Source organism: Sardina pilchardus, chromosome 7 (genome assembly GCF_963854185.1).
Source record: "Sardina pilchardus chromosome 7, fSarPil1.1, whole genome shotgun sequence".
In the NCBI taxonomy this organism is placed as follows: domain Eukaryota; kingdom Metazoa; phylum Chordata; class Actinopteri; order Clupeiformes; family Clupeidae; genus Sardina; species Sardina pilchardus.
Genome location: NC_085000.1, coordinates 34,259,008 through 34,273,354, shown reverse-complemented (window position 1 = coordinate 34,273,354; position 14,347 = coordinate 34,259,008). Strand labels below are relative to the sequence as shown.

The 14,347-nt window shown below is 41.6% G+C and overlaps 1 protein-coding gene across 2 annotated transcripts; it reads right to left on the bottom strand.

Annotated features, from left to right (window-relative positions):
* Nucleotides 1-4,852: 4,852 nt before the first annotated feature.
* On the bottom strand, nt 4,853-13,733 carry LOC134088026 (tumor necrosis factor receptor superfamily member 14-like). Of its 2 annotated transcripts, XM_062541913.1 has the most exons (8): nt 13,245-13,733; nt 7,819-8,013; nt 7,252-7,377; nt 6,964-7,119; nt 6,679-6,766; nt 6,366-6,586; nt 6,088-6,146; nt 4,853-6,006 (listed from the first exon to the last, which is right to left on the bottom strand). In XM_062541913.1, exons 2-8 carry the CDS (start codon nt 7,988-7,990, stop codon nt 5,965-5,967), a joined length of 864 nt encoding a protein of 287 aa, XP_062397897.1. In that variant the 5' UTR covers nt 7,991-8,013; nt 13,245-13,733; the 3' UTR covers nt 4,853-5,964. The 2 variants fall into 2 exon arrangements, with proteins under 2 accessions (XP_062397897.1, XP_062397898.1); XM_062541914.1 differs by lacking the exons at nt 4,853-6,006; nt 6,088-6,146 and having other exon boundaries at nt 6,456-6,586; nt 6,740-6,766; nt 13,245-13,731.
* Nucleotides 13,734-14,347: the final 614 nt, after the last annotated feature.

The window sequence follows — 14,347 nt, the reverse complement described above, 5'->3', positions numbered from 1 at the left end:
TTGGGAATATGGGAATAAGGGGAACATTTTTTGGGGGGGTTATGTATTGGTAGACATCCCTGATAACTTACACCGACACACTCGCTTGTCTGCTACAGTATGCTGTAACACAGCTGCGCGTGTCAGATAAACTCTATCATCATCTGCAGATGATGCCACAGCAGTCGGTCTGATTTCCAGCCACGATGAGGGCGCTTACAGACCGGAGGTGGAACACCTGGTAGACTGGTGCAGGAGCGCCTGCAGGTGTATGGGCCGTACACATCGTGTGTACCGTCAGGCTACTCAATAACAAGAGAGAATTTCTCCTGTGTGTGTGTATGTGTATTCACACCAAAGTGACCTACCATAAATTCCCAACTCTGCACAGTACCCCATTAACTGCATGACAGATTTGATGTTGTCCAGTCTACAAAGACGTTTCATCATCATTTTTAACTTAACAATTAACTCTACATGCCCTAACACAGTCAGTCTCCTCAATCAGCTTGTTTAGCTACTTGGTGTCAGTGGCTTTCTGCATGCGCAGAACAAACCAGACATGGTTTACAGCATGAGTCGGAATGCACAACCCAATCTGTAAACACTCTCATACCCTTGGCCCTCATCATGACTAGCCCTTGTTGTTCCTGTTAGGCAGTTTCTGTTACTGACGGGTGCAGTCAATTCTGCTAGTTCATTGTGCCATGGAGCAATAACTTGGCAAATCTCCCGTACTCCAACGAAAAAAAAGGATATCTTACCTTGCCTGAACACATTTTACAATTATCATTATAATTGTGTAATATTTGTTTATAATCAGCTGCTGTAGCATGTGCAGTGTGGGGATTTAACCAGTTTTGCTCCTTTTTTTCTGAAGAGAATTTCTGTCAGTGATACCCACAACACCAGTGCACCTGTTTACACCTGACACTATGCTGCCTTTGTCAGTGATTATTCGCCGTTATCCCTGTTTATGTCTGCAATAGACAATGTGCTGTCTGTGACCTTAGTTGCACTGTTGTCAGGCGCTTATATGTCTGCTTTCATTTCACAGCAACCAGTAAAGACCAGTTTCAGCTAGTTCAGCAGGTTCATGATGGGAGCGGTAACCGAAAGAGAAAGAGTGTTAGAGTTAATACAGAACTGAAAGGAATGATAACAGGGGTAATAAGGAATAGACTTGCCTGATAACATATCTTCATAGCATGCTTACTGGCAGTGTGTGACATGAACTCCATTTGACACACAACAACAACCCTACCCTACTTGGTCAACAATGGTCAAACCAAAGTTTATTAAAGGTTTTTCTGTCTTTTCTTTTTTCTTCTGTCTCCTTTTCAGAACTTTTGGTAAACGACTGGGACACATGACACTTGGTGGCCATGTAGCCCCACTAGACTTTTTAACGGAAAATGAGTGTTTGGTCCCAGGGCAGGGGTCACCACTGTGGTGACCTGCAGTGAAAGTCCAGGCTCCAGGAGGGTTGAAGAGGCTGGCAAGGTGAACCTGGAGCTCTGCCTACAGTGCTCTGAAGGACTCCTAGTGAGGCTATCACCAGACTAAGCTCAATCTTTTGAGATTGAATATTAGTCTGGGGAGTTTGCGCTGTATTTCTACTGCACAAGAGGCGTGATCAGTGGGCATAGTTCAAATCATTATGTATGCATTTGGATAGTCCTTCAACCAATCAGACCAACGATCTGGGTGTGCCTGGTGGATAAGCTAGTTTGTGATTGGTTCCAGCAAATGGGGACAGGAAGCAGGAGATAAATGTGCAGGTTTCCAGCCTGAGCTGCTGGTTGACTCCTGCCCAAAATTAGCATGGAGAGGAAATCAATGTGGACTTGGTTAGTAGTCGTGCATTTCAACAGAAAACTCCACCTTTTCTCATTCTTCCATCTAATCGTAATGAGGTACACTGTAGGTGTGTCCTGAATCCCTGCAGATGCCTGCAGCTCAACAGTGTATTTTCAAAACAGTATTTTACTCAACTGGTGTTGACTGCTTTGAGCCCTACCTCGTCATCATCACATTACATTACATTGGGATTTTTAACCAAAGCAACTTACAACACGGTCAACATTTTAAGCTTTTTAAAGCAAAGGGGGAATGCGGCTGGGAATGTCCGCCTCCTTGTTGTCCCTGTCAAGGTTGCCATGGTCGTGGACACCTCAAAAGGGCACAAGCAGGTGATAGGTCATCTTCCTCACCTCGTTGTGAATGAACGTCCATTGTAGTCATATGATGGAGGAGAACACCCATATAGACCACTCTCCATCCTCACCGTGTCACTGGCGGCACTCTGTCATTACTGGCATAGTGTAGTGGTTGGAACACCCCCCACTCTTGATGGAACCCAGGGCCACTTCCTAGATGAGGAGCGGATAGGGGTTGGAGCATAGGCTGGCTATACTGATTGGAGTACTATCTTGGTGGCTGAATGCCATCGCTAAAGGCATGTGCCCATATTCAGGGTAAGAGGGGATTTCCTGATGCCTTCATCAGATACAGACGGGTTTATCGGAAAGCCCCATCTGATCCCAAAATGTGATTAACAGGAATATCATGCAGATACTTCTGTCATGTTGCTGAGAGGAATCAGGAAGTCAGTTGTCATCAGTGGGAGTGTATAGCAGGAAATACTGTAACAGTGGGGAGGACAAGAATGGAGGAAGTAGCATTAAAAGGAAGCAAAAGCCTCTCAACCATATACTATACTGAAGGTCTAGGTCAACTTTGTTATTCCATGAAGACGAGATTCTTGTGGTCCTTGCCCATCTTGTCACAACATAATATTTAAAAGCACAGACAAAACAGTCTACACATAAACAAAAAAAAGTGATAGAAAATCTGACATTGACATTAGGTAAAAAATGTCTAACATTACAGAAAAGGAATGTAGACTTGACATGTAGAAACATGATTGAAGTGTCTGAGGGTGCCTTGATCATTATACAGTCTGCTGTGGGCATAGATGATGCATTATACCTTGTTGCCAATGTAGCAACTTGTAAAAAGGTTATGGAGTGTTATTTATGTGACTGATCAGAATGAAACTCGCCCTCTGAAATTTGATCCTCATAAAGTAATAAAACAATAAACTCCACTCCTGGGGAGTTCCATGCAGGTACATGTGGTGTGTTGCTGGAAGGAGTCAGGAGGTGCATGAACACCAGTATAAGTCTAAAGTCTCCACACAATCAGCCTTATCTGAGGTCGCAAGGCTTCCTATTGGCAGGGTGTGGATTGGCTGAACCTTTAATCTGCTGTACTCAAAACAACATGACTGGCACTGCACCTCCACTATACTCAACAATACAGTAGAGGAAGGCTGGGAGGATCCTGACACTGAGCCCTCATTATATTCAACCGTCAACCATCAAACTCAACCGTACTCAACCGTCAACTACCAACAGTCAACCATCATACTCAACCGTATCAACCGTCAACTGCCAACAGTCAACCAACATACTCAACTGTACTCAACACTATCATACTCAACTGAACTCAACACTATCATACTCAACTACACTCAACACTATCATGCTCAACTATATTCACACAACAATACAGTATAGGGGGCTGGGAAGATCATAGACTTCAATGGAACCCCACAGCAGAAACCCATATTTGGCTGTTTCTCTGCTAAATACGAGTTTGCAGATTATCACATTCTATTTTTGATTGGTATGTGTCCTGTCACAGTTCACAGTTCCTCAGAGTATTTAGCTGACATCAAGACAAACTGACCGCTGTGTTCCTTCATCAGCAAAAACACTGCTCCTAAGAGCACTTCAAACTTGAACTCCAAAACACTCCCAAAACTTGACAACTCAACATAAGTCAGCCTCAAATAAGCAAAACAGATGTGTCACTTCTGAGTAAATTCACTCTACCGCAACAGCTGTTGTATTGTGACACAGCAGTTGTGGAGTTCACTAGCCAAGAACAAGAACACAAGAACAGACCACACTAGACAACAGCAACAACTCTGGCAAAATCCTGAGAAAGTTCAGAATGCTAAAAAGAACCATTGGCACCCTCTTCCGATCACAGGACTTGTCATCTCATAAGAAAACAAACATCACGACTGCCACACGCCTCTTTTGGTTTCTCCTATCCACCAAAACTGTTTTTCAACACACAACACAGCAGCTGACATGTTCTATCATGGTTATTTTATTATTTCTGTCTTCATGTACTTTGCCGTAAATATTGTGCTATGTAATTCCCCTAACGTCTACCCTGCTGTGCTCTGTGTGTCTTGGCTCCTCTCCTGCTCCGCTGGGCTTTTAGCGGACATGAGGACATACTGACTGCTGATGTCTATGGTCAGCAGCATCTCAAGTGTACAGTGACAGCAAGCCTACTGTACATCATTTCTCTACATTGTCTACCCTGCTGTGCTGGTGTGTGTGTGTGTGTGTGTGTGTGTGTGTGTCTCAGCACCTCTCCTGCACTGCTAGCATTTAGCTGACATGACGACAAATTGCCTGTAATCAACGAACACTGTTCCTGAGAGGACTTCAAGCTTACATCGTCAGCAAGCTCAGAAGTACATCAGCGTTTAGATCTGAGTTTCACTATCTGCAGTTCATTATATCTACTCAGTGAGCCAACCATCAGACCAGTCTTGTCTGAGAAATAAAATAGACAAAACTCTTTATAGCTTTTGATAATATTGGCATCATCCCCATCAGGGGGTACTGGATGGTTATAATCTCTCTGATTATTTCAAATACCTGTATTCATACTACACAGAGTGTTACTTTGCAACAACCATGCATACTGTACACAGTGTGACTGCTGATACAACATGACCCTTTGACCATCTGTGCCATTTGAGACCACACATTATATGATATGTCTATCCACGTATTATATGATGCGTTTATTCAGATCCAATAAAGGCTTCATCTGATTTCTTGCTTTCGAAACTAAAAGCAATCACCACACCGGGCAAGTACAGACATATTCATATGCTGCAGTGTCTATAAAAAAAACAAATACACTTTTCTCAATTAATGCTGACATTGTAGGCCTACAAGTCACTTAGTCAGCTCACAGAGAGTGGAACAAAAGTGTTGGTTACATGTTATAAAGAAAGAAAGTGCTGCAGTGCTTAAGTTCCACAGTAAAGAGGATCAGGCCACCATATAGACTTACTATTGATGCTCACCGTGCAGACTTGAGGACACGTGTTGTGCTGTGGTGTGCAGCACGATGCAATGCAACGTTTTGTTGGATGCAAAGTGTCCATTTTATTTCTGTCACTCACGTTACTTTGCTACTTTGAATGAGAAATGTGACGCATACACCAGAATAAATGTGGACAGAGGGCATCCAGTGCTCCACAACTGTCGGATGCAGTGAAGTTTCTCTCTGTGAATATGCAGTCATTCTTGTCCTAGCAAGCCAAACACACACGTTTGGACCACCAAAACACCAGATCCATTTCATATGGAGTCCCATGAGAACATCTTAAATGCATGTTTTTCCTGCCTGGCTTTGCAGAACTCAGACACATGGACTTGGGGCATCACACAGTCTGTCCGTCTTCCTGTAAGGCCCAGGGCCATTGGCGCAGTTCACCATTAGATATGCAGGTCCACAGCAGTCCACAGCAGTCCACAGCAGTCCACACAGTAGACGGCGGCATTCTCCTCATGAGGTAGGTTACATGTAAGTATTTCGCTTAAAATGTCACAAACACTGTGATTTGAGGAGACATGACATTTAGAACATCCATATCCACCAAAGTGTTCCTATCACGGTATGCAGGTCCATATTGGGTTGACCAGGTCTCTGAGGTGAAGAGGCCTGATGCATCAGATCATTCAGCTCAGTGGTCAGTTGGTCCAGGATGAGAACAGGCCATTTGGAGCAACTCTTTGCGGTACAATTTGCTAAGTGAGTTCAGGCAACTGAGAATGTTCAGCCAATGGGTTTTAGTGTTTTAGCAATTGAGAAAAAACATTCAGATCACGTAACTGCTGCCATCATGCCATGGATTTCCCCTTGTGCCTAGTGAGAGAAAAAACATTCTTATCAAACAGGCTTTAAAAATATAGGTAGAAATGCAAATAAACTTTAGTGAATAACTACCTCTGTTGCTCCAACATGACCAGACTCTTGATCGATAAGGCCATTCCTCAAAGGTATGTCTGCAAAAAAACAGAACTAATGAAACTATTGAAAATATACGTACGTGTCTGGGTCTGGGTCTGTGTGTGTGTGTGTGTGTGTGTGTGTGTGTATACAACATGTTAAGAAAGAGGAGCACATGTCTGAACAATTGTTTTTATCTGTATTCTTCAAAATGGCAAACATGATAACAGTTGGCCTAAGTGCAAAATAAATATTTAATAAGAAAGATTCTCAACCGTTTTTTCCTGTTTGAGTTGGTGGTGTTGTTGTTGATGATTGTTGTTTCTTCCTCTTCCATCGTAATATAAAGACGCAGACCAGAACCCCACATATAGTAGCTAGGACTATAGCGGAAACTAGACTGGCTATGATGACAACAGTGTTTTTTCTTTCAGCACATTCTGTGTCATAAGAAGTTGATCCTTTTTTTATGACAACAAGTCCCATCAACTCACACCTACAGATATAACATAAATAATTACAGTTTAGTTGCATGACTAACTTAATGTATAATCTGAACCTGAAAACATGCACAGTGTATAAACTCACTGTGTGTGTGGTCTGCAGGATGTGAATGATCCGTTTGAGTACATGTCACCTACACACTCACCACACACAGCATCTGAAGATGATGTCCCTGCATAAAGTGACAGATATTAAAGAAAGGCTGGTAAAAACCAACTTGGCTGATATTTAATGCACTGCCTTTTTTCTTCATTGTGTGTGTGTGTGTGTGTGTGTGTGCGCGTGCGTGCGTGCGTGCGTGCGTGCGTGCGTGTATGCGTGCGTACCTCATTACCTTTCTGTCTGTATAGGGTTACAGAGTATGCTAACCTGGCTGTTTGATGTATTCTCCTGGTGAGCACTTGGTGTGTTCCACAGCTCCTCTGCAGCCATCTTGGATTGGGTCAGTGCAGTAGTGACCTTCCAGAGGCTCACACAGTGTGTCTGAGGTGGAGCTGCACGCCCTCTTCACTCTTAGACCTCCACCTACATTACAACATAATACACCGATTACAGACTTTACATTTCAACTGCAATCAACAAAGCAAAAACTGTATGTTATGCTCAAAAATAAACAAATGAACAAGACAAAACAAAACTGCTGAAGTATTTACTTACTGGAGTCACAAACCGTGCATGATCTGCATGACTCCAAGCCATTGGGGGCATCGGTGAAGAACGATGACAGACACGGAACACACGTTGTGCTGATGAACTCTGTGCAGTGTCTCCGCACATAATAACCTTTGAGAAGTACACAAGTAATTATAACATACAGTGGGGATGATGTGGGGCTATTTTAATTCCAAAGGCTTTCATCAGGATGTATAGTATCCTGGATCCATGAAATAGCTGGCTTTTTAAAAAAAAATAAAAATAAAATATGCCTGCCTCTATGGGAATTTAACATAGGGGTCAAATACTTATGCCTCCTGTATTTTAAGAAGGAACATTTAGTTAATTACGATACATTCTTCATTCACAAAGAAAACTGATGTCCTTAAAAGTTGCATTTTCACTCCTTTTTTTAATTAAGGCATTATGATCAATTTCCAACAGATGATTTTATATTACTCTTTTTAGTCAACTTTAGCATGGGTTCAAATACTTATTCTTCCCACTGTACATCAAACATGGATTAATGTCATTCATTTATGGTGTGTACTATGTCAGAGTGCTCCTTACCAGGGCCACACATGGGACAGCACTCCTGCCCTATAAGATACTCCGCTCTTCCACAGGCAGTAGAGACCCCAGACACAGTGATGAGGAGGATCACTGCAATAATCACCAGCTTCACCATGGCCTCCTCTGGTTGGGGTGCAGTGGTGTTCACACAGCTACACAACAGACTCATATCCTGCAGTTTCACAGACGCATCTGTCCAAGAAAATAAATACATTTAAACAATGTTGTTGTGTCCAGGGGTTATGTGAGAGGTCTGTGGGCATTTCTGCCTGTTCCTGGTGTCCTATAGCGGCAGCAATGATCTTTTCTAAGCAAAGATGTGATAGCTGTATCTATGGCTACTGTTTTGACAATTTAAATTAAAATACTGAGAAATATTAATGACCAAGCCAGTGATTGGTTGCTGAACTAAGACCCATGAGTGTACAATTTCTTTGTGATTTCTTTTCTCTAACACCTGGGTCCTAAAGTTAACAACAAGTAGGGCCGGGCGACAAAGAAAGCAAAACCTGATATAGGCACACACTAAAAGCAATATGGGAGTGAGGGTGACGCTATTTAGGTCTATTCGTGTACAAAAACATGATTGTTCTTCAACAATGTAAGTTTGTTTTGTTTCTGACTGCATATCCTCCCCGACCCCCCCACACAGTGTTTGTTCAGATCCTGTCTGGATCACAATGAAAGAACCTTTGTTCTCTCTGTGTTATTACTTCAGCCTTTTGGCCTACTCTCTGCTCCTGAACTGTTTACCTTCTAGCTCAATGGCCTATAGTCAGGCTCTTTTAAGAAGGCTTTTCAGTCAGCTCAAACATTTCCGATGGACCATCACCTGTTTTGTAGTGGCTCTTGTTTTAGTGTATCTGTTTACATTGACCCAGTTGGGTGGAAAACCTAATGAATGTTAAAATGCTGAAGGATTTAAAATAGAATAGAATAGAATAGAATAGAATATATACTTGTTTGATCCCGTGAGGGAAATTCGTTTCTCTGCATTTAACCCAATTTAACCGAATTATTAGTGAACACACACAGCACACACACAGTGAGGTGAATCACACACTAACCCAGAGCAGTGAGCTGCCTGCCCAACCAGCGGCGCTCGGGGAGCAGTGAGGGGTTAGGTGCCTTGCTCAAGGGCACTTCAGCCGTGGTGGACTGGTCGGGGATTGAACCGGCAACCCTCCGGTTACAAGCCCGAAGCCCTAACCAGTACACCATGGCTGCCCCCCAATTTATGCCTTCAATGGCGTATAGTCCATTAGTAGACTAAAGGGATTTTCAATCTTCAGGCAAAAATGTGTATGAAAACAGTTTGGTTTAAATCAATTAGACACCATCTGTGCTGATATGGAAGCATAAGTGACAAGTTCTGTCAGGAAGACTCAATATGTCATTCATTCATTACTTTCGACCAATCACCAGTCTGCATCAGTCTTTAAAATGACATGAATTTGCACCTGCCTGCTGCTTTCAGCTGCCGATTTCTCGACGTTCCCACCCTTCACCCTAACCACCACCAGTCTGGCCTTGTCCAGCTGTCCAGGGGGTGGGCTACGCCCCCTGCAGTCTCATTCCAGCAGGATCTGCAAGGGTCTGCACAGTGTGACCTGGACCAAGGACAGGGCCTATGCCAAAGAATCTTGTTGTTTTTTATGTCTTTTGTAAATATTTTGATGGATTACAACATGTGGTAACTTTCATTGTGCCTCGCCGAGTCTTTCTGGTAGAACTTTAACATCTTTCCAGATTGTAGTTCAATGCTTTCTGTGGACTCACAAATGTGCTAATTACACACTAGCCCCTCAAATGTGCTAATTACACACTAGCCCCTCAGTATCCTGTGTCTGGTGTCTGTCTCACATCCTCTGATGGTGCAGCTGCATCCTGCACTACCTGCTCGTCATCTCCTTTGTTTGTCCTTGAAATGTAAATGGATGCTCTTAGCATAAATCCATAAAAACGACACCAAAAGTACACCATTTCCTCTGCCAGAATGTCTGGATTCATTATGTCTAGATCACCATTATGCAGCTCGCGTTTAGCCCTGGAAGATCCCCTATGTATAACATCACCTTTTTACCTTGTTAATATGTCTGTATGATGTCTGCTATGTTTTACAAGATACTGTATAGTGTGAACAAAATAAGCAATTAATGACCAATCACAATCTCAGTATTTCAGTTCCAACTTTATGACCTCATAATAGGGATGAACTCACGATTAGGTACGATCAGAGCCATACAAATGTATATATGGCTCTGGGTACGATTCACAAAATACAATTTTCATGATTTTAACAGAATTCTCTGCAGACAAATTATGACTGACAAACAACCAACCAACAACTGTGAACGTGCACTGATGTCTGAAGTGATATCAAAAACAGATTACACTATATTCCGTTGAAAATTGCATCACAATTCTTAATCACAATAATTGCTTCACAATATCTCAGCCGGTTGAAATCTTTACACATTTTTATTGATTTTTAACCGATTTGCAGTGCATCGTTACATCCCTACTTAGGGGTGGGACACAGACAAGCTAGTTAGAGGGGAACTATGCAGTTTTGATTAGCTTAATGCACTGACAAACAGAAAGTCTCGCAGCCTCATGATCATACTCATGAAAAGGCAGACTGACCGATTGAGGAGTGTCGTAAAATCTACACGCTAAAGCTGTAGGGGAATCTCTAACCAAACAAAGGACCAAACAGAACACACTAAAGATACAGTAATTCACCCCTCCCTTCAATATTCCCAGAGAAACTCCACACAGGGTTTCACTTGGGAACAGGCTGCCCCCACATTATTTGTTTCCAGCTATGGAGCTCAACAGTGGCCACCCACTCTGGGGCCAGAGGTAAAGATCCCAATCATTTTCTCCATTCAAAATGTGATTATAAGACATGATAATGTCCACTTATTAACTTTGGGTTTGTTTTGAGAAGTCACAAGTTCTGGGTTTGGGGGCGTGTGTTTTTGTTATTTTCTTTTGGGCTTGCTTCATATCTGTCATTTCTGCATAGAATCCACACAACACTTACACGTACACACAGGTCATTTTAAGCTATGTCTTGTGTCAACTCTGTGCCTTAACTGCTACGCTGACATTTGAGGTTGAGGTTGTATAATGGAGGACCAAAACAGTCCTGAATTTCAATCTCTGTCAAATTCTTCCTCCAACTCCACAGCACTTTAAAAGTGTCTACAATTCTTTATGAGGCTGAAGAAGTTTCAATAGAAAAAAAAGGGGTCACACCATGTATCATACCATGCCTGAATTGTACACAAAGTGGTTCTTAATACACACAATGCGGAAGCAATGACGACCAGACCAATAATCAGATTTAGTCCATGAGCTGTGAATGGTCTCTCAAGCAGTTATAACTTTAACTACAATAACATTCAAATACAGAATGTACAAAATGCTAATCTAATGCATACATAATGGTGGTGGTACCTTCCACGCTCTACGCACAGTATTTGCAATATGAGGAAAAGGTTATAAAACTACATAAGCCAATTTAAGGCCACAAGGGATTTTTTTTCAACTCCTGAAGGTATACTTTTAGTCGTTGCATTTGGAAAAAACAAGACACATGACTCCATTTGGTTTTGACATTGTGACAAAGACTTGCTTTCACTTTCACTTCTTTATAGAAAGTCCTTGCTTACAAAAGCCAAACTTGGAGAAACCAATCTCAGGCTCAGATTCCTTTTGATTTAAAAACCACAATAAAATTGACCTTTTCATTTTCTCATTTGAGATGCGCACATTTGGCAAAACTCAGTGAAGACTTCTATAACTAACCTCGAAGTGTATAAGACCATGAATGTGATTCGAAGACACAAGGCCCCCCTAGATTTATCTTGAAATCATAGGGCTCTCATTTGTAAGACACACAATATGCCATGCAGCGTGTAGATGGCATTCCGCATACTAATTTCATTATGCAAAATCAAGGTCATAATTTACCATATGCCATGCATCAATATGCTACATCCAAATAATGATCATCACACAGACAAGTAAGTTCTCACTATCCAATTTCCTTAAATTCATACCATTTCAATTAAACTTCTGAATATTGCAGACCACAAACTTTCATTTAAATTAGGTGGTAAGGAATATTCATACTAAACTGTGTAGGCTACAGGACCATGTTTCAAATTCGAGTTCCCACACAAAGACAGTAAGTGACCGACCATATGTCAGTTAAGTCAATTAACATCAAAAATACATTCCTGTTGTGCATCAGCAATATTGTCAATGAATTCTAGGATAGCAGTAATTGCTAGTATAGTGTTTGCTATTGTTGCAAACAGTAGGGTGCTTTGTCTGCTCTAATTTCCAGGAAAGATACTATTTGCACTAAATAAGCCAATGATATGGAGTAAGCACTAACACAAGGTCTTTTATTAACCCTATTACAATGGCCATATATAATCCAATCCAAAAATCCAGGAACCAATCATTAATCCAACATGGGCGGGCTTATATGATGACAGATAGAACAGTGCATTCAAGACCACCAATGGCTGTGCTGATGGTGACATGATTAAACAGATATGTCCGAGCATTTCCTTTGGAATTGAGTAGGCCTAAACAACATGCATTTAACCTTCATTTACAGAAAAGACTTGATAGCTGCACTTCTGAGACAAGTGGGTAAGAGTTTGATGCACCAATTTAACTTCCATTTGTAGCTATTCTTTCACACAAACTCACATCACAGACCAGGTATGCCATGTTTTTGGAGGTGCAAACAAAACGCATAACCATGAAAATCACATAGGAACTGGAAGAGCACTTCATGCTGTGACATCTCTGTTTTAATTGTGTGTTTACAAACGCATTGAACTCAACTGTGATGTTTCACATGGACCTTTCCAGATTCTCTCAATCTAAATTGAAATACGGTCTGGTGTCAATGAAGTGAAAGTAATGAAGCTGGAATGTACCTACAATCCTAAAGTGGAATTGTAAGCCTTTGCTTGAGGTATTTTCATTTTCTGTTACAGACTTTCATGGGGGAAAAAATAAAATAAAACTAGCGTTTTTATCCACCAGAGTGCAGCACACTGTTATTCTTTCTCAAGAGTCTTTCAACCAACCCTAAACAAAGTCTGCTGTTGTTGCAGCCAGGAACAGTTACATAATATGTTATAAAACGGCAAAGCAACGTCAACAACTTCAATCAAAGGTCAGCTCGCTCGAACATGAACATGTGATGTTGTGTAAATCGAGAAAATGGAGTAGGCTAATCACAAACACAAGGTCTTTTATTAATCCTTGACTATTACAATTTCCATTTAGTGAGTCTTTATTATGCTATTGTTTAGCACAAGGTAAATTATGGATTTATTGTAGGTTATTTAGCATATAATCGCCAAAGCCAAAGACAATGTCATGCTTACCAAACGACACAGGAGAAGAACATGCCAGTGCTGGCTCCTCCGAACACTTTCAGTAAATCCAGTTTGCTAAAGGAAAGGAACAGAGTTCAGTTGGGAGGAGTTATATCCTATTGCTCAATCGCGATTGAAAAGGAAAAGCATAGAAAAAACATAAGAAAAAAATAAATAAATAGGTAAATAAATAAAAATAAATAACTAATAAATAAAAGGAGAGCAGAGTGCTAGGCAGTTATGACGACAACCCTAGTCGACGGAATTGGACTCGGTTGTTTCTGAAAGGTTTCTTAACAGAGTTAGGCTACGCCCTCTCGGTAGATAAGATAAAGAATAACAGCAACGGTTAAAGTGTAGCCTAACTTCATCCCATAACTCCATCCACTTCACATTTCTGAAAAAGGCTTTCAAAATAGGCAGGACCTTCTGAAATTTGGAAGGTAGGCTAGTGCAGCACTGCTGCAGCCAATCAACCATTGTGATTTCGTGTAGATCTGGGAATAGACAGAGAATGGCCCTTTCCGAAACGGATCCCTACTCACTTCGACTCGGTTAGCGAGTGAACTTCCTTTTCAAGTCCACTCCTGGGTGCGGAGAACACTCGCATTGAAGGGGGTTAAAACAGCGCTACATTTCGGATGCGCTTGAAGGGAGACGGAAATTGACGTCATATTCGTTTTCATAGAAATTATGAAGGCATTATATATTAAATCGCCAATTTAGATGTTCTGGACACCCCTGTGTATTAGGATAGGCTATACATCCCTCTTCTCTCCTTTCATTAGGCTACTATGAGTGAGGAGTTGCATTTTGTGCTTTATTTAACATCAACTTATAAAAGTGCTGTAAATGCGACCTGCCCATGTGTTTAAATATTACAGCCTCTGTACAATCTTGCACATTTTACTGAGTATCAAACTAAACATGAGTTGTTACAATGTAGCTTAAATCACGCTTTTGTCTGTAAATGCTGTCATACGGACCAAAAAACAACTGGCAGGGAGATACGCGAGCTGCACGAACACTTGAAAACGGTTGCACCTGCGTTTCAAGACGGCGGGTGCCTCTCAACATGCCTCCTCGATCGTCAATGCTCGATCATCGATGCT